Below are 19,303 nucleotides of genomic sequence, written 5' to 3' on the forward strand. Positions count from 1 at the left end.
GCCGTCCCTACCCAAGCTTTTCTCATTTACCGCCACATCGCCGCCAACCCTAACCATACCAATTTTTGGAATAGTTCAGAGGACATTGACTATCTTTTTTTCTGTTACCAGCTTTCCCCCTCTGTTTGGTCCCTAGCCCTTGCCTCCATTTGGCCCAGATTGCGTTGTTCTTTGGGCTTTGCTCGATATTGGAATGGATCCTGAGAAACTTTGTCAGTACCACTATCTGTGACCTAGTGGGTAAGCTTGTCTTTGCCACCACTATACACCATCTTTGGTGGGAGCGTAACATGCGAAGATGGACTTCCAAGTCCCAATCTCGAGATATGATTTGGAACGCCATCTACTTTGATGTATCTTCGAGGCTTTGTTCTCTTCCCCACCCCCCTGTTGCTGACTCTCTAAGAAATAAGCTGATTGTTAGTTCTTGGAGTCTCTCAGCTTCTTTGTTGTCCCCTTCTTGACTGGGACTCTCTCCTCCCCCCTCTTTCCCCTCTGTATGTGCTCCTTTCGGCTTCTTGGGAGGTACAGGTGTAAAACCTACTCCACTTTAAAGTGAACTATAGTTTAGTCTCATTGTTCCCAAAACAGTGATCCATAAATTATTTGGGTTTTCAAAGGAAGACCTAACTTGTCCGAGAAAGACAAACCTGGGACTTTCACAATCATTCTTGATCTGTTTAGTAAGTTTTAAGTACTACGGACTAGTCATTTACTTTTTCTCTGGAATCTGCAAGTTTCTGTTGTTGCACTGCAATTGGGCATTTCACCCAACAGTCTACCACTTGGAGTCATGACTAAAGCTTCTACGAAGGTCTAAGTTACACCCATAAAAAATCACTCATTTTGCGGAGCCATGATTAACTAAGACAATATAAATCCCTATTGACCCTAACTATAAGAACCTTGTATGCTTGCAGCTTGCCTATCTCAGTTGAGTTCCTAGATATTAATAGTATCTACAGCTCTACAGATGTTGATCATCAAAAAAATTCAACCAGGAAGCCCTTATTCAATTACCATAGGCAGTGTGAAAGAATTAAAATGCATATGGTATTGCAATGTTTTAAGAGGCCATAAGAACCACCTTTTGTTCTTTTCTTTTTCCTTTTGGTTGGGGGTGGGGTGTTCAGGTAGGAAGAGTGTTACTGTTTGTATGAGGCCTCCCAACTGCCCCTTTCTGCTGTGAAGAGGGTTACTCTTCTTTTATATCATAATAAAGCTGCTCTCAAGGCTGGCTCTGGTTGAAGCTGCTTAGATCATCCATAGAGTTCCCCTTTCAAGTCTGTCCTTTCCTTTACAATGCTTCACAGGACCTACATTGATCTTGATTTCTTCGGAGTTTCTCAACTAAATTGGGGAGGACAGGGGAGGGTGTTCGCCTTGGTTAGAGTTACTATTGAAATGCTTTTCAGGCAATGAAGCAACAGGACAAAAGTCCCTACCATAACCTTCAGCCGAACTGACCAGTAGTTAGATATATTTCTCTTTCTAACAGAAACTTGGAATGGTTTAGTTTTGGGATATTCAAATGCATGTCAAATAGTAACTATTCAATGAATATCTGGGCTCTAGATATTGCTGTGCCGAGCACTCCTTCTCCGTGTCCAATGGTCATGTTTCCTGTTTAATTTGGCTCTCCATGTTTGATTTGAATTTTATGATTTTACTTCAAAGAAATTGTTCAGGTTTACCAGGCCAACCTTGAAAATTTTCCAGTGTGTCAAATGAACTCTATCTTATTTGACATGCCCACTGAATTTAAAATACATAAGAATATCGATAGATTAGAAATTTGGGAAAATGTGATATCCATGATATTTCACAGATATTAGAAAATATGCCTGATCTATCTCGCTGGTCATTTAAATATAATGTATTCAGTCATGATATTAAATTGTCTTGGCTTGCCCTAAATCTCCAGCTAAGTGCCATGTAATTTTTCCTACTTTTTCTACCAACAGCTGTGAATGTTATCTACACGGTTTTTACTTTCTTTGCAGCCTATACCTAATTATAAAATTCATTGGCTATCTCTAGAAGGTCTTCCTAACTGGCACTAGATAACATTTCTGAAGCTTGATTGTAAGGCAAACAACAAACCAAATTTCACCTCTTGTTTGGTTTCTGATTTCACTTCCCCTTAGTACTGCCTTCTTAACCTGCTATTTCTTCCTTGGTTTATTCTTCTGTATATACATCTTTGCCATAAGCACATTCCTGTGCTATATCAATTTAGCATAGTAATATTGCTTACTCAGTAAAGCATTGCTTTATTATTTATCCATCTTCTTGGTTTTAAATAGGATTTTATTCGAAGATTCAAAATTTCCTTGTTTCCATTAATTTTTCATGTTTATTGGTCAACCTTTGATTATGAACTACTGATACTTGAATGGCAGGGGGCCATCAGATTCTAACCAAAAGGTCCTTCATCATGTCTCTTGGAAGTGATTATGGTTTATGAATATTGATTTATTTTTCTCTGCTTCTGTCTTCGCTTTCCCATTCCTATGTTAGGCCCGGATGGTTTATTCATGCCAGCAAATACAGTACCAACAGGATCAGTCATAATCCAATTGAGATCTCTAGCCTGTTGGTGTAAAATGACGTCTCTCTTTTTGTTGTTGATAATGCCCAGAGGGAGAAATTACTGGAGTATGCAGATCAACCAAACACTGCAGTCGTCCAATATACTGATCTCCTTTTTTGAGCTCATCATATTGGATCTTGCATTAATGAATTTACTGTGAGCATTGTCTGGGAAACAGAGGAAGATAGTGTTGTAAATTCCTTCTGTGTTGTTTCCTCTTCAGTCAGTTCAAATTTCAAATAGAGGTTCCTGATTCTTGTAATTCTCAACTCAGCTTTCTTTGTCATATGAAGTCCCTCAAAATTTGGCTCCAGTGGGATCGGTCGGTGTCTTTATGCATTGCATACTCTATATTTGATATATTTGAAACTTTGTTTGCATTGAGCACTTACATCTTGGTTGAACCAGAATTTGACAGAATTGAGTCAATTGACTATTTCCTTTTGTTTCGATTTTCCCCTAGGCACTGGAACCATTTCTCAAGGGCATGCTTCTGCGTGGGTTGGAGCAGTTTGCAAAGGTTGCTAGAGCTAACTCGACTGGACTTTACAAAGTCATGCTGACACAAATGGGTGCTTAAGCCTCAGAATAAATAAGTATTACATTGCTTCATCGCACCTCAAATCCCCCTCTCCCAGTGGATCCCTCTTTCTCCTTTACACAAGAAGGGGGGGGGTCAAAATAAGCTGTTCATATACTTCAATGCATGTATGACAGTTTGGTCGTATACCGCTACTTGGTTCGGTTTGAACCTTGTGTCTTCATGCTCACGTGTCTGTATTTTTCTTTTCTTCGGTGTCTGTACTTTTTCTTTCTTCAATGAATGAAGTGCTGCTTTACCAAAAAAAAAAAAAAAAAAAGCTGTTCATGGATCATGTATATTTGCATATTCAGTAGATGGTCATATACATCTGCTATGATGTGCCCAAAACTGCCAAAAGCAAACCAATAATGGAGACCACTTCTGCATAGTTTTCAGTATTCTGTTAATCTGATGATCCGGTTATTCCAGTAGATGTTAGTGTCTCAGAAAAGTAGGAAAACATCTGACTTGGATACAGTGTGAAAACTTGGGACTATCGCTGCCCATGCTACAGAATTTCTCCACCGTAGATACTATAGAATATCGCACAGATGCGATTCACTACTCCCTTGTATACATCATCTATGTAGCATTTCACAGTTACATGCGAGATAAATATGCACCTGCTGGGTTCAGCAAGTGAGATATCTGGCAAACCGATGGTCATGTCATCTTAAAGTAGTACGATTGAGGCTTCCTTCTCATGTTTTTTTGGGGAAAGGTAACTAGATTTCCACTTCTCTTTGGGGAAACATATGCGTAGATCATTGTCAGAGAATGGAAATATGGCCTTCAACATTGCTGAAGTTGGCCCCCACAAAAAGCAATGAAATTTGTGAAAAGGCTTTCGGACCATAATAATCTTAGAATGGCAACAGAAAAACGAACTACATACATATAAATGAAGAAGATGAACAACAATTACAAAGAAGCAGAGGGGTTAGGCTCCAATATATTAATGAGACCACAATTTTAAATTAAAAATAAAATAGCCTATAGAGACACTTAAAAACAATGGTGATACTCATCAGCTTACCCTGTCAACTTCTAAATACATATTTACAAACAATCGCATATATTAGGAACTGCAAATTACAGAACACTACCCATAACCTAACCCCAATCCGCTCCTACAAAACTGCTGGCTGCTTTTTTCATATCTGAAGCAGCCTCAAAACAGAAGTAAACCTCATCTCGCTGAGATGGCTTCAATGAAGATAAGTCATATTTACATCCGACGTAGGGTCAATCTTTAATCCGAATTGGGCATAACCAAGATCTGACTGGAACTAACCAATAACAGCAGATTCCAATACAACTCGACAGATCAAGTTCCGATTACTGAAAACAGTGCACTCAACAACCACCACTGCCATCCAGCAAGTTCCTCAAGCTACACAGGGCCTCAGCAGAAAGGCTGCAGCACTTCAATTTCCTTGGTCTTGGTGGAGAAGGCTCCCTTTGATGGTCTGGCGAGGAAAAGCAAACAACAATCACAGTAAGGTTGTCAAAGGTATTCAACCGGAGAGCTTCCATGACCAAGTCTCTGGCAGACCTCTCTGGATCATCATGTCGACGAAGTCCACGGCGCACAATACCGACAGCATGTTCGCTTGACATAACGTCCCAGATGCCATCACACCCAATTATGAGAAATTCATCATCCTCAGTAAGGATCATCTGCCTGAACTCTGGCTCCCCACTGAGAGGTGAGGCCGAACCACGTGGTAACTTCATATCCCAATCACCCAATGCCCGGGAGACAGACAGGACACCGTTGAGATACCCATCATCAACATACCCACCCAGCTCCTTCACACGCTTGAGTTCTGAAGGGTAGATGGGCTTGTGGTCTTGAGACATATCAATTGCTTCTCCTTTTCGGCAAAGGACTGCCCTGCAATCCCCAGCATTAGCTACTAGCAGAAGCCTGCAACAACGAAAGAAGAAGGTTAACATCCCAACCAAAATTTCACATAAGAGTTCCCATTACTAATTAGCAGCTAAGACCAACCTTCCAAGAACAAGGGCCGTGAGCGCTGTTGTACCAGATGAGCTGCTAATAGTGCGGTCATCTGCCAATGCAAGGTCAGCCAGAAGGAAAGCTTTGCGGACAGAATTTTCAACTTTCTCTAAAAAAATATCATTGACATCGTCTGATAACTCTGGGAAGTCTGCATCTTCAAAAAAGAACCTAATTGCATTCTTCCTTATGTATGACGCTGCATCAGAGCCTCCATGACCATCAAACACCTAAATAAGCAACCGGCTGAGTTAGTAACAGAACGAGGAGGAGGAAACAGACACATGAATGCTTACAAGATCAGGCTACGTTAATTACCCCATAAAAGGCACTCGGCTTAGGACATCTGATGAGGGATCCCATCTGTGTAGAGAGATCATCAATCCTTATATGTTCATCTTCCATGAATCTCCTAGGCCCAATATCAGCAAAGCTACCTGAACGGATGCTTGGGACAAATTGGATAATGGCAGATTCAACAGCATCATCTGACATGGTGACCAACGTCATCGCATCCTGGAAATTTGAGGGCAATGGTCAGTTATGCTTACAGCTTAAAACCAAACAAGAAAGAAATCTGTTCACAAAACCCAAGTCAAGGGTGGGCAATCGTCAAAAGTAGCACCCATCAAAACTCATTACATATTAGATAATTACAAGTTGAACAAATAATAAGTCAAAACTTGATCCAACTGTAGCAAGACTCTTTATGGTAAAAAAGCCATTGACTTACAGTTAAAATTATGAGACTTATAGAATCAGTCTCCGACGACCAGTTCAATCAGGTCCTTGGTGCCTTCATATACTTGTGGAGCTATCTCCACTTAAGGTGGTTTTAAACCCTATCAACAAACATGATAACAGGACCTAGGTACAACTATAACACTAATTTATCTTCGGACGCTTCCAATATCAATTTTAAAAATATAAGAAGAAGAAGAAAAGAGCATTTATATTTGGTTCAGCATCAGAATGAAGTAGTATTTCGCGTTAATCGCTCTAAATTTATTTCAGAGAGAGCATTAAAATAACACCAGTCCTACTGAATACACTAAATTCCATGAAAAAGAGGATAGAAATCAGATTTTTGGGCCGTCAAGTGACGCGCTAAAATTGTGCAACCTTCTTCAACCTCTAAATATATGAGAATCATACATAAACATGTTAAAAAATTTTACTCGGCTATCATCATCCATCACAAAGCTTTCTGAAGCAAAACATCCTTAAAACAAAGCGAAAAGAAGTTCAGACACAGTAATCAGCTTCTAGAGTAATCAAGAACATATCTCTTTATCCGAAGGTACCTTCGATGAAAACCTAGAAATTAACAAACGGAAAAATTGTTCCAGTTCATACAAAATCGCGTATAAAAGAAAAACGATGAATTAGATGCCAAATCTCGCAGAAAAACCACTAACAGGAAGAAATAAACAAGTTACTAACCCCTTCGGAACGCGAATTATCGGTGGAAACCGAATCCGGAGTACGAATTTGGTCAATTAGAGGCGGCGACGTTGGGGAGACGACAACGATGTCATCAATCTTCTGAATATTGTTTCCCTTCGAGATTCGGTACTGAACATCCAAAACAGAAATGCTCTGGTGACAAACAACATCTGCTCCTGCTACCATCTTGAATCCAAGATCATTACAAGCAACAACTCACGAAAAAATTAAAAAGTTCTTCGAAGCCCTCACAGAGAAGAAATCTCAACAGATTTCAGAATCGGAGCTTTAATTTACAGAAAAGTAGGTCTTCAAATCGTTTTAATTGGTGAAAAACAAAAGGCTTTAATCCCTCGATAAGTTAGGGTTTCTTTTATCTTCTCAGTCTCTCTTTCGATTGATCTCTTTTTTTCGCCAAAGAAGTAAATCTGAAAAAACTAGGCTCGAACTGCTTTTTATAGCGGCCGTCACTAGGAGCTTTGGAAGTCTGACCGACACGTGGAATATTCTAGACCATTCGATTAGAACACTTTCGCATCAGAAACTTGTTATTGTTGCACAGTCCTGCCACGTTATCCTTTCTTGGTTGACGCGTGAAGTGAAGCGTGACTTTTGACGAAGGCTACACGGCTGGCGAGTATGATTTGACCAAAATACCCTTCTAGGAACCAACCGACTGCCGACGCTGTGTTTGACCTACCATATAAAAATCAGGGTGTTTAGGGAATAAAAAGAATAATATAAGAAGCGTAGGCACGTGTGAAATGGATAAAAATATGTACGTTTTTTGGGCATGCCTTGGAATGTAGGGGTAATATTGGAATTACACATTACAAAAGCCGGTGGACGCAGAAGGATCTGGAGGGTTTTTGCTTTCGCACCTGCTTAACGTGTGTGCTTACGTAGTTTCTTTATTCAGTGATCTATGAATCGGATTCCTCTTCGCCATTTGTGAAATTACTAAATTGTTTTAGTTCTTCATTTTTAATTGCGGTGGTTAGTAATTCTTAGATTATTTATTTATTTATTTAAATCTTTTTCTTTTCAGAAGTGGATTTCTTAGCAAATGTGGTAAGCTAGTGGATCAGTGGTTTTCATCATAAGGGGCCAATAATGTCATTTCATACGAGAAAAAGTGAGTAAAAAATATCATGTGTCTGTAAAAGAAATGAAAAAATATCTAATTTTTCTTCACCCATAAGAACTAACTTTAACCTTATTGATTCATGCATACTAAATTTTGGTTTTTTAAGGAATGTATGATAATTGTTTTTTTTTTTTTTTTAAGAAGTTAAACATTTCATAAAATAAGAAAATACAGACACACAAAAGAAAAGAAAAAAACAAAAGATAGATGCATGAAAACACAAGGTTCGGTCTAAACCAAGGAACGAAAATTGACCAAATTATCATACATGCAATAGACAAGGTCATCGAGACTAAGGAATGGATCGATCAAACCCAATAAGCCCTTAGAACGAGAACTGTAACAAACACAGAAACAGTTAAGCACAGTGAATACGATATACATATCATCTATTACACACTTAAGAGTCTACTTTGAGAAATCTCACAAAAAAAATATTTATCTTAAAAAGGCAAAAAAGTATTCTAACATTCTTTTGATACACTAAAAATGAAAAACACAATGAAAAAAATGTGAAAATGCATAGAAACTAGAAAATTTATTTTTTACCTAAAAACACAAAAACAGAACAAAAAAATTTATCATACAATCCCTTTGATTCTCATGATGTACTTAACATTAGTGGATGCTACAATTTTTCCTTCTTTTTGTATTTTGCATGATAAGATTGATTTGTGCTTAATTTAAAATTACATTTAAAACATCTTTACATAAAAATTAATTACTTTGAAGTAATCAATTCAAGAGACTTCTTTTTTTTTTTGGTAAACAACAATCTTATTCAAAGCGGGCAAGGGGGGTTGGGGAACATAGCTCCACCAACCACTCAGTGGAAGATGGCCAATCTTTCGGGCCCGAAACCGAAAGGGCCTTCCTGGCTAAGAGATCTGCAATTACATTAGAACTCCTAGGGATAAAGGTAGGGATACAATGTGTAAAGTTATCCATTAAATAATGAATATCTTGGATCAAAGGCTCCACTACCATGGGGGGTTGAATCTCATCTTCAAGGTACCTGAGAATCTGTTTACAGTCTGACTCAATTAGAATTGACTCAAATCCGCATGCAAGTGCCTCCAATAGTCCTGCTCTGAAAGCAAGAATTTATCCTTCTTCAGCAGAATTATAGTTTCCAAGGAGTGATGAAGCACTCAAAAAATTACCATCGGCATCTCTTATAATAATGCCCGCACCTCCCTTCTTTGTTCTTGCAACCCATGATGCATCTGTGTTTACTTTCACAAAGCCCCTTGGAGGCGGTTCCCAAGTTAACCGTTCATTTTCTTCACATTCCACCCCCCTCCTTGAAGTTGGTTTAGCTGATTTTTGACTGTCCCAAAACTCCTGCATAGTGTAGATAGCCTTCTCCACAACTTCTTGGGGTTTCCAACTCCTATCCCCCATAATCCGGTCATTTCTAGCTTTCCATAACCACCACACTACAAAGGAACTCAAACTCTTCATCAGTTCTGCATCTTTCTTGCCAAGCTTGTTGAATGCTTCCCATATAGATATCCATTCTTGAAGAGATTTACATTTGTCATCCGAGATTCTCCAAGAAAGAGGAGAACCGAACCATACACTCTTCGCAAACGGACAATGCAAGAGACTTCTACAACATAATTGATTGAAAAACAAGCCAACCAAAAGAAAACCTTAAAGACGGATGAGTATTTGATAACCCATCCATACAAATATTTAATTGAACAGAGGAAAGTGTAGAAAGTGAAATTCAACATTTTTTTTATCGTCTCTTGGTAATCATACAAAATATAGAAAGTGAGATTATATATTATTTGAGATAGGCATCAAGAACAACTCAAATTTGGTACCAACCATACATAAATAATCAAAATTATTTGTGCTCCCTTTGGGCAAATGTCTATTTGCAAATAAATTTTTTTTCTTATCCAATCAATTATTTACCTATAAAATATGTATTTTTGGAGGGATGCATTATAGATTATCCAAAGTCACTATATATTGGTCCATGAACATGTGTATTCCTGCTTCTTGTGTATTTTTGCAGTTTTTATTAACAAAAAAAATTCCAAAAATATGTAAGAGTAATGTCACAAAAAAGTTGTTTCTCTAAGGGTATTATTGTCCTTTTGAAATTAAAAGATAAGCTTCTGATTTAAAACAAAAAACTTCAACGTTCGTTTCCTGTTTCATTCGAGTTTTTTCCCCACCTCTTACGAAAACATTTTCTTCTTTTGTAATCATACATGATTTTCGCATTAAGATGGTAAAAAAACAATCAAAATATATAAAAATAATAAAAACTATTTTTTATCTAAAAACACGGGAGCCACAAACAAAGATGTTACTGTTTAATGCCTTGGTGTCATAATCTACTTAATATTGGGAGATGCTGCACGTTTTCTCTCTTTTGTATTTTCTTGATAATATTAGTTTATGTTGGTCTAAAATTAAATTTAAAATATATTTTTGGGTAGAATTTAAAACATCTTTACATAAAAGTGATATTTAATTCAGGAGACTTCTTCAACATGATTGCTTGAAAAACAAGCTAACCGAAAACAAAACCTTAAAACCGGATGAGGCTTTGATAGCTCATTCAAACAAATATTTAATTGAATAAAATAAAGTGTAGAAAGTCAAATTCAATATTTTTTTATCATCTCTTGCTAATCATACAAAATATAGAAAGTGGAGTTGTATATTATTTGAGACTCTTCAAGACTTTTCACGTTGCCTTTTTTGTTAGAATAATTTTACTATTGTCAATGCAGGATTGGTAGAGTAGTAAAATTCATATTTCTTAGTGGAGAGGTCATAGGTTCGACCTTTACGAACGACAAAGCTCCCTCTGAGAATGTAATCAAGGTGCGCGCAAACTAGCCCAAATGAACCTCAAACACCAGAACAATTTGACAATTTAAACAGTTTGGTAGGTTTGGAGAACAGCTTAAATTTACAACCTATCATATATTATAATCAAAATTATTTGTGCTCCCTCTGACCTTCCACATTGCAAATGTCTATTTGCAAAGAAACTCCTTTTCTTATCCAGTCAATTATTTTACTTTAAAAATATGATGAAATATTCTTGGTGGGAGGTGCACTTTCGCTATCCAAAATTCAACAAATGGATGAACGGAATACATATTCATAATTTTCTTTGCATGTGTATACACTCTTAAAGATCGTGTTTCTCATGTTTCAAACCCCCCCCCCCCCAAAAAAATTTCTCATGAAGAACTCTTTTGCTAATAAAAGAAATATACATATATTTTGCGAGTAAATAAAAGGACGATACTCCTATCTTGAGAGTGAGAACGCATAGACTCAAGGTTATTTCCAAATTCTTTATTCGTCAAGATAAAGTTTTGTATTTTTTTTGTACCTTTTCACCATACATTATGAAAGGGGTTCATCTCTGAATTTTAATAAGAAAATGAGAGATGGGTTTTCCTTCTTTCAAGTGAACCTCACTCCTAATGTGTGATGAAGAAATTTAAAAAAAAAAACAAACCTCTAGTTAAAATTTCCAAACCTGATTATTCTACTCTTCCAATACAGAATTTACAATAGCAGTTGGATTAGCACAATGACTCATGACTGCAGAGCCGTGATCCTTCAATTTCTCTCCACCTAAAAAATATAGATAAATCTACCAGCTACAAGGCCAATGGGATACAACCGAGTGTTGTATCTTATACAACCCTTGTTGGACACGTTTCAAGTTTCAACCACAGAATGGAGAAACCGAAATCTTGACGACCACTTGTTGTTCATTTGAAGATAAAAGACTTGAATTGGTTTACCAAAACAAAACAAGACAAAACAAAAAAGAGCTGAATTGGTACCAGACGATTATAGCCAATCCTTTTTGGTGCATTAAGTGTTTTTAAAAGGGAAGCAACCTTATTAATTATTATTACCAGTTCCTGGGTAAGAATTAGAATGGGGCCCAATCATAAATGGGGGAATAGGAATAGAGGATCAGTGGATCACCCCTTTTCTGTTCATCATTATCTGCTCAATTATTGCTGAATTCCCAGTTTTCCACACCTTATCAGGGTCAGACACTTGGGATCCTTTCTGTTCTTCTCTTTTCCTAAAATTCTCTGGAATCTTTGAGAGAGAAAGAGGGTTAGTGTGGATTTAGTGTTTCGCACAATAAAAGGATAGGAGGTGAATGCAGGTGGGGTTGCTGCGTCTCTCTTGAGTTGGAACCTGGAACCTGGAACCTGGAACTGGAAGGATCAATGTATGTGGTCTCAGAATAATTCACTGATACCTAAAGACAGAGACAAATTTTCAGGTTATCCATTTGCACAGGCAAGCACAGGGAATTGGAGGTGAATGTACCAAACGGCTGAAGATGAGCATTATTAATAGAGATTGAACACCGGCCCAACCACAGCAGAAGATGCAATTATAAGGGGCAAGAAAACTTGAAACAAGTATAAAATTCCCAGACCCTCCACGAGAAACTGGTTAATATGGGATTGAGAAGAGAAGAGTTTTCAGTCCGAGACATTGAGCTCCTGAAGTTATAAAACTGGGAATGGCTTCTATGTCGGTCGATCCCAATTACAGGTTCAGATACCCAGTTCATATGAGCACATAAGGTTGTCAAGGCTCAAGAATCAATAGTATCATAGATTTCTCACCTATCCAAAGCATCCACAGGGCGAGCAACCTATGGTTGTTATTGAGCTTCTCCTGGACCAATGTGATTGTCACATCCACTTTCCTGTAGATTCCTCATTTCAGAGGCTAACCATTGGAAACAATTAAACTTTCAGCATTTACACTGGAACAGATCTCCTGGATGTTTTACACCTAAAGACAGGAGATAAATTGAACAAACAGAGTCAGAAAGGAAGCATGAAGAAAAAAGAATCAGCCAAAATGACCTTTGTACTTGATGGGGATGGATTATCTCTAGATGACCTGTTAGAAGTGAGAATCAACATGGGGATTCATACCACCGCACAAAAATGGAAAACAGATTGTGTGTCCTCAAGGAACAAGATATCAAACATTCCCACTTTCTGAGTAGCAAGATGGTTGAACCAGAAGCATTGTACAATATTATCGAAGCTCTTCAAACCTTGCCAGTAAGACTCCAGTTTCAGTTGATCTCCCCCACTTCATTACGGGTTTGGATGGGTCCTAGTAAGAACAGAGGGTCAATCAGTAGCATATGATGTCATTCTGCAATAGATGTCACTCACAGCAAAGAGGCTTATGCTGTAGTAGTAATTTCTCCCAGAGGCATAAGATCAACCGTGGGCCTTGATAATGAGCAAGAACATAATCTGATTCACATCCAGTATTGTAAAATCTATCATCATTGACATAGTGCACTTCTTGGCCACTCTTTTTAAAACGTTCAATCCATATGCCCAGTGCAACATCTTCTAGTTTAAAAAGCTGCAAAGCAACACAAGAAAGAAAGTGTTAATGGAATGATTATAAGGCTTCAAACATGGGTATCCTTTTTATAGCTAAACCCTACATCCCCAACCACCACCTTTAAAACTTAACATTCATTTGAAAAAAGAAATAAATTATCGAGTTTTCAAGGAAACTGTGGTCATGATCATATGGTGTCTCAACCTAAGAAATGTTGCCATTCATTTATCAATTTACTTATCCTTCAGAATATTGTTCCATTTAACTATCCTGATGAAAACTGCCACGCAACAATGCAATGCAAATCAAAATTAACATATGTAACAGCATAACAGGAAAGTTAGGAATAATGCCAGTGTCTGCTTTTGAGAAATACAAAAAAAGGAAGGGGGGGGGGGGGGGGGGGGGGGTGGATAAAATGTCAAAATGTTTTTGAATCTAAAGCAATAATTTTAAGAATAAAATGAAACAACCTCTGGTACTATATCATCACAAGCAAGGACACGACAAATTCTTAATATTTCAGTAAGGCAAAAAAAATTACAACACCACGTAACAAGGTTCAGGAAAACAGTGATACATCCAGAGGGAAGCATCTGACTTCTGCAGTAGTTTTTTTTTTTTTTTCCTACTGTCATATAAAAGATATTATTACCATAAGATGCCCTTCTTGGTGGCCTTGAACAATGAATTTTGCAATGTCTCGAGATATAATATATCCCGGACCATGAGCCCAGGGTGGGTATGAGGCATGTGGCCACTCCTGCACAATCAAACCCTTGTCAAAGTGAAACTTCTATTTAAATCAAATCAAGAAGTTTCTCTTTTTGAAAGTGAAAAGCTCACTGAAATTGATACCTGATCACTGATGTACCATTTGCTGTCTCTGTCCCTTTGGGGTTCTGAATCAAATGATATACGACCATACAAGAGACCATTAGAGACCTTTCCTTCAAGGTTAGAGAGAACTTCATCAATCCTAACAAAAGCATCATCATCAGTTTTCATTATATATTTAGCCGGAAGAATTTTAATCTGCAAAGACACAAGATTATGTTAGTACCTGACAAAGGAGGGGGGAAAATATAAAATTGCATGATTAAAGAGAGGTCTATAGTAAGTACAATGGCATCATCTTTAAAAAAAAAGATTAATAAACAAAAAGTGTGTACATGTGCATGGACATATAAAGACCTCTAACTAGATTAAGTCCATACAAGACATCAACATAAATATATCCTTGACCCATAGATTTTAAGAGTCTGGATCTTCTACCCAAATAGAGAAGAAAAAATTCAATCCATATGGTTGGATGCTTGATATGCGTTCAATCTAAACATAAAATCCTCTTTTTTAGGAAAGGAGAAAGAAGATATGGATTCTTACATTTTCGGAATTTTCCTAAAAGAGGATTTTGTGTTTAGGTCTAACATGTGTCAAGCATAAAACCATGTGGATTGGAATTTTTCCTCTCCATGTGGGTGGAGGATCCAAACTCAAATTTTACAGACACACTGACATGCAAAGGCTCCTAACCTCAATAGTCCACTGAAGAAATCTACAGCAGAAATCTCAATACATCAGATGATCTGAACTATTAACTTTACAGGAAATAACTACACAGATCAGACAGCCAAAATCATTTTGAAAGTGTTGATATTTGGTCACGGAGATTTCCATGCAACGAACTCCCAACTAAGGATGAAAGCCACCCCAATGCACTTGAAGTATATGCCTCGTGGGCAGCCCATAAACACCGAATACATGCACCTTATATACAAGAAAGTAGACATTTTTTCAAATTTCTATTTCTAAATTTATTAAATTATAATTTAATACAAATATATGAAAGCAAATCCAAAAATCTACTCGGTTGAATGTTCTTTTTAAAAAACATAAAATCACTTTTTCCTTTTTTTTTAAACTTCAAACAGATGTTTTACCCATTAAGCTAAAATTTGTATGGCATACCCCCATAATGCAAATAGCAATGGTTTTCAAGGTGATCAGACTGTAATAATCAACAAATGGCACCAGCTGGATATCTCCAAAGAAGTGAGATTCTCTCCACAGCTTGATGTTGACTTGATTATTCTTCTGCTGCAGATTTGGAATGCATGAAGTTGTGAGTTCAACAGCTTTTCTGAATAAAATAAAAATACAATGTTGGTTGCAAAAGCATTATATATAATGGACAGACTTATATCAAAGTTATTTCCTCTCATTCCACAAATGACCCAAGGACCAAAGAAGAAACAGTAACAAATTCTTCTGATAATGATCAAGAGAAACTGCAGTTACTGAGGAACAACCACATGTTTCTCTTTGCACGGCATAAATGATTAACAGAAGTCAAGAACCATGACAACCTATAGCTGTCCATGGTAAAGACTGGGAGAAATTGAAGCTATTGAAATAATCTTTTGATCAAGTCCCTTTTTTGCATACCCAAACCTTAATCTAGTGCCTCGAACTATTCAACAATCTGATGTACATCATGCTCTCCTGAACTGCAATATATCACTTACAAGACCAACAAAGAAGCGGACAGCCACATCCCCAGAACGTACAGCTTTGTACTGCATCCAAGACCTTCTTAACGCCATTCGACGCTCAAAATTATTGCCAGTTGAGAAAACACCAACCAAAAGTTTAATCCTTTTCTTAGAGACTGGTGGAGCTTTCAGGAGCTCAGCGTCACCAATTACATCCAGATCTTCCGAAACAGGTAAACCATTAGCTAAGGCAGATAAGAGACTTAAACCACCAGTCACTTTGACTCCACTAACCATCCATGGTTCAAATTTCTGCAGCAGAATCAATAACATCAAACATAGTAAAAACAAATCCTAAACCTGCAGAATTCTAATGAATGAGTAGCCTTGTCACTTGATCTATGATTAGAGATACATGTATCACTTACCTCTCTATATGCAAAAGATGTTTCATGCCTTCCATTCACAGTAACATGGAATCCCTCTGAACCAACCCAAACTGTGGCAGTAAATGGATTTCCTTCCACAAATGGGAAGTTAACAGTGCTTATCCGTGAAGTCCCTTCAGAAGCATTTGTTCTTTTGCTACCATTAGGCTGAATCTCACCAAGGTTCTCATGAATCACAGTTCTCACAATTTGTTCATTGCATCGAACAAGTCCATCAACTGTTAGATGTCTGCCAAGATTAGTTAAAGAACTTCCACCATAAGAAATATATTACCCTATCCAGTAAAAATCATAACATAACAAAAAAAACGTGAACAAGTGGTTTAGAATTTGACTGTACTTTGGGCCCGACAAGACAATGATTAACTTCATAATGTCATGAGAGTAGAGGCTTGGTAATAAGAGATTCTACTGAAACAAAGACAATTCATGTCATAGAGAAAAACTGGATTTCACTCACTGGGGGCCATATAATTGATCCGCATTAATTATTTTTTTCACTTGCTCAGAAGTATAATTCAATTGAATTCTTGCAACCAACAGATGAGGATGTTTACCCTGAGTTCAGTATATGTTAACCTTTTTGAAAAACAAGAAGATTGGATATCAAGCAATCGTCTTGATTGAGTAACTTCTTTGCTGAGAGGAGTTTCTTGTTTGTAACAAGTCACCCATTCCAAATTGTAAGATTCAACAAGCCAGTATTCAAAAGGGAAATTAGCTTCTTAGAAACAAAACGAAGTGAATTGAAAACATCTACATTTCATACAAAATTAATATGGACATCATCAAACAGAAGAGCTCCAAAGACTAAGCAGCAGAGGGGAATGGGATACCAGACCTTTCATGTTGCTAGTGGAACCATGAGCAGGACATCTTTCTTCTTTACCCCATCCCTGGTCTGTACTCCACGTATTCTGAACTATGACTGGATCTTCTGTCAGTTTATTCCCTGGCAAAGAAACATCATAGTGCAATATTATAGGAGGCTTAAGCTCCCCTTCAAGTAGTGATCCTAGAAGTTCAATTTGAAATCCCCCGCCATTTTCATCAGGAATGCCAATCATTGTAATGGAAGAACCATCTACAAACCCACAAGGAAACTTGAGGACAACACCACTAGTAGATATCGAATTATCCAACATACTAACAGAGAAAGGGCAATGCTTAATTTCAGCATCACATCTCGGGTCGCTACTATTTATAAACGTGAAAGACTTTTCCTCTTCAATTGTGGCCAACATTTCCTTCCAAGCACTGGAAGCTTCTTTGATCCCCTGAGCTGTTTCAGGCAAAGAATCTGACCTAGCTAATAGGAAGCGCATCTGAGCCCATACAAGCATGGACCTGGATTCCTCCACTGAGAAATTCGTCGGGGAGTAAAGATAGTTGAGTCCTTCATAGTTAATAAGCTTAGGCCTCCTCGGGCGATTACTTATTTCCTGCTTTTGAGAAGATTTAATGGCACCTTTATTTTCTAAATGAGAACTACTGGTTGGATGGTTTCTGAAGAAACTATAGGCAGCGGATTTTTTCTGTGACTGGTTTTCCATCAGGCTGTACCGGAGAACCAAAACCGTAGCAAGCACGATGATCAGAATGCCTCCAGACCACTTCTTCATGATCAGCTATCTTGAATCAAATACTCACTGAGGATGCCAACTACAATTTCTCCCCTAGCAGTTAACTTATTTTCTGTTCTGATTCTTTGAGAAGGAAACGAAGTCCGGTATATGCTTCCAAAAGAGAAAACAGTACAGAGAAAGATCTAGATCCCACTTTTTTTAGAGCTTATCAGGAAAAGGAAAAAGGTGAAAGTACAATGAACTAACACAACCGCGACAAACGATAAAAATATGATCGTCTCACCATGAGAGTGACTCTCGAAAAGTTGAAATCTAGCGCCATCAAGATTGAAGCTCTTCAGCAATCGAGATCCTGCCAATGTCGCTAGAACAAATAATCTCTAGATTTCATACACTAAACCAGGATTGAAATCTGAAGGAGTTGAGAAGTAGAAATTTTCTTCTTCTTCGTCTGTTTCTCACAATAACAGTGTTAATGTCGATCCCTGCAACTTCTGCTCCTCAGTTCCACTATACAAGTTTACTAGGATACGCTCCTGGTGTAATGCGCATCCGTCTCTTTGGCGATTTTTATGGATATTCGCCGCAAAAGAAGCATCAGCATCTCCGGTTGCATATTTGCAACGCAGCACTCAGCAGCAGGCGGCCGATCCAGCTCCGGCACATTTGAAGTTAGTTGCCACGTCAGATTTAGGGATCGAATCGCCCACCCACCACAGCCCAGCTGTATCCACATTCTCAGCGTCCAAGGTGTGGTGTGTCCGATTTTTTTTTGCCAGCTTTCGCGCTATTGATTACATCTTCAGATGGAGCTTTGCAGGGTCAACCATGACCCCTCCAAAAAATCTTACTACTCTACCAATCCTCATTGACTGGTGTGTGGGACTTTACTTCAGTCCTGTCATGCGAAACAACTCAAACCGTCGGCTCGAAATCTCAACCACAAGACCGAAGCAATTTCGATGGTGTGTCTAGTCCATCGGCCATTAGATGGATGTCATGTGATTTTCTTTATTTTCCAAGCCATTGGATAGCGTACATGCTAAGACCAGTCATTTAAGGCACCATCTAATGGTCGAACGAAATAGACGCACTACACCCTTAGACTCAAAAGATCTAGATGGAACCCAACCGAGTCTATATATCTACCAATAGCAGTTTTTGCTATTAGGTTCGGAAATTTCTTGGGTGTTGTGTATATTAGGTTCGGAAATTGCTTGGGTGCTAGGTAATTAATGCACAACACCTGCAACGAACGGTTGAGATCTCGATTTCGACCGTAATTTTCAAAAAGTGTATTTACATACTTTTGAGAAACGAAATGATCTCCAACCTTTCGCAGCACTGAAGTCAAGTTCTAGTCAAAATCGATTGGACCAATCAAAAGAAACTAGTCCAAGTCAAGTTGAATCCTTACCGGTTTGGATTGCAGTTTGAACTTTCCTGAGATCTGCAAGAGACTGGCACATAGAGATAAAAAATTTCAGCTGGCATGATTAGACTCTTCACAAGTGTTTAATCTCAAAAGTCTTTTTTTTTGAGGGGGTTTCTACGTAGAAGTTTATGCTCTCTTTACATTTTTCAATCAAA

The 19,303-nt window shown here is 37.9% G+C and overlaps 2 protein-coding genes across 2 annotated transcripts; both read right to left on the reverse strand.

The window, feature by feature from the left end:
* Positions 1-3,589: 3,589 nt before the first annotated feature.
* Positions 3,590-7,059, reverse strand: LOC149008610 (Protein phosphatase 2C family protein). Its single transcript, XM_089166544.1, has 4 exons — positions 6,643-7,059; positions 5,518-5,715; positions 5,191-5,429; positions 3,590-5,106 (listed from the first exon to the last, which is right to left on the reverse strand). The coding sequence occupies exons 1-4, from the start codon at positions 6,829-6,831 to the stop codon at positions 4,533-4,535; spliced, it is 1,200 nt and encodes a 399-aa protein (XP_089022670.1). The 5' UTR covers positions 6,832-7,059; the 3' UTR covers positions 3,590-4,532.
* Positions 7,060-11,244: 4,185 nt separating this feature from the next.
* On the reverse strand, positions 11,245-18,391 carry LOC149008611 (Galactosyltransferase family protein). Its single transcript, XM_089165206.1, has 7 exons — positions 16,969-18,391; positions 16,107-16,345; positions 15,712-15,990; positions 15,155-15,283; positions 14,042-14,218; positions 13,839-13,946; positions 11,245-13,201 (listed from the first exon to the last, which is right to left on the reverse strand). The coding sequence occupies exons 1-7, from the start codon at positions 17,747-17,749 to the stop codon at positions 12,995-12,997; spliced, it is 1,920 nt and encodes a 639-aa protein (XP_089021332.1). The 5' UTR covers positions 17,750-18,391; the 3' UTR covers positions 11,245-12,994.
* Between the last annotated feature and the right edge of the window lie 912 nt (positions 18,392-19,303).

The sequence above is a fragment of the Hakea prostrata genome, chromosome 8 (assembly GCF_041222555.1).
Source record: "Hakea prostrata isolate BN-2017 chromosome 8, UWA_Hpros_2, whole genome shotgun sequence".
Classification (NCBI taxonomy): Eukaryota; Viridiplantae; Streptophyta; class Magnoliopsida; order Proteales; family Proteaceae; genus Hakea; species Hakea prostrata.

Bases quoted from the DNA above. Each gene is read 5' to 3' on its own strand.
- LOC149008610 (XM_089166544.1), bottom strand. From the start codon at position 6,831: ATGGTAGCAGGAGCAGATGTTGTTTGTCACCAGAGCATTTCTGTTTTG. The intron at 5,716-6,642 runs GTTAGTAACTTG...TCAAATTTCCAG, and splicing joins ATAATTCGCGTTCCGAAGGG to GATGCGATGACGTTGGTCAC. The intron at 5,107-5,190 runs GTTGGTCTTAGC...TCGTTGTTGCAG, and splicing joins ACGGCCCTTGTTCTTGGAAG to GCTTCTGCTAGTAGCTAATG.
- LOC149008611 (XM_089165206.1), bottom strand. From the start codon at position 17,749: ATGAAGAAGTGGTCTGGAGGCATTCTGATCATCGTGCTTGCTACGGTT. The intron at 16,346-16,968 runs GTCTGGTATCCC...GACATCTAACAG, and splicing joins TTCCACTAGCAACATGAAAG to TTGATGGACTTGTTCGATGC. The intron at 15,284-15,711 runs GTAAGTGATATA...CCAAATCTGCAG, and splicing joins TCCGCTTCTTTGTTGGTCTT to CAGAAGAATAATCAAGTCAA.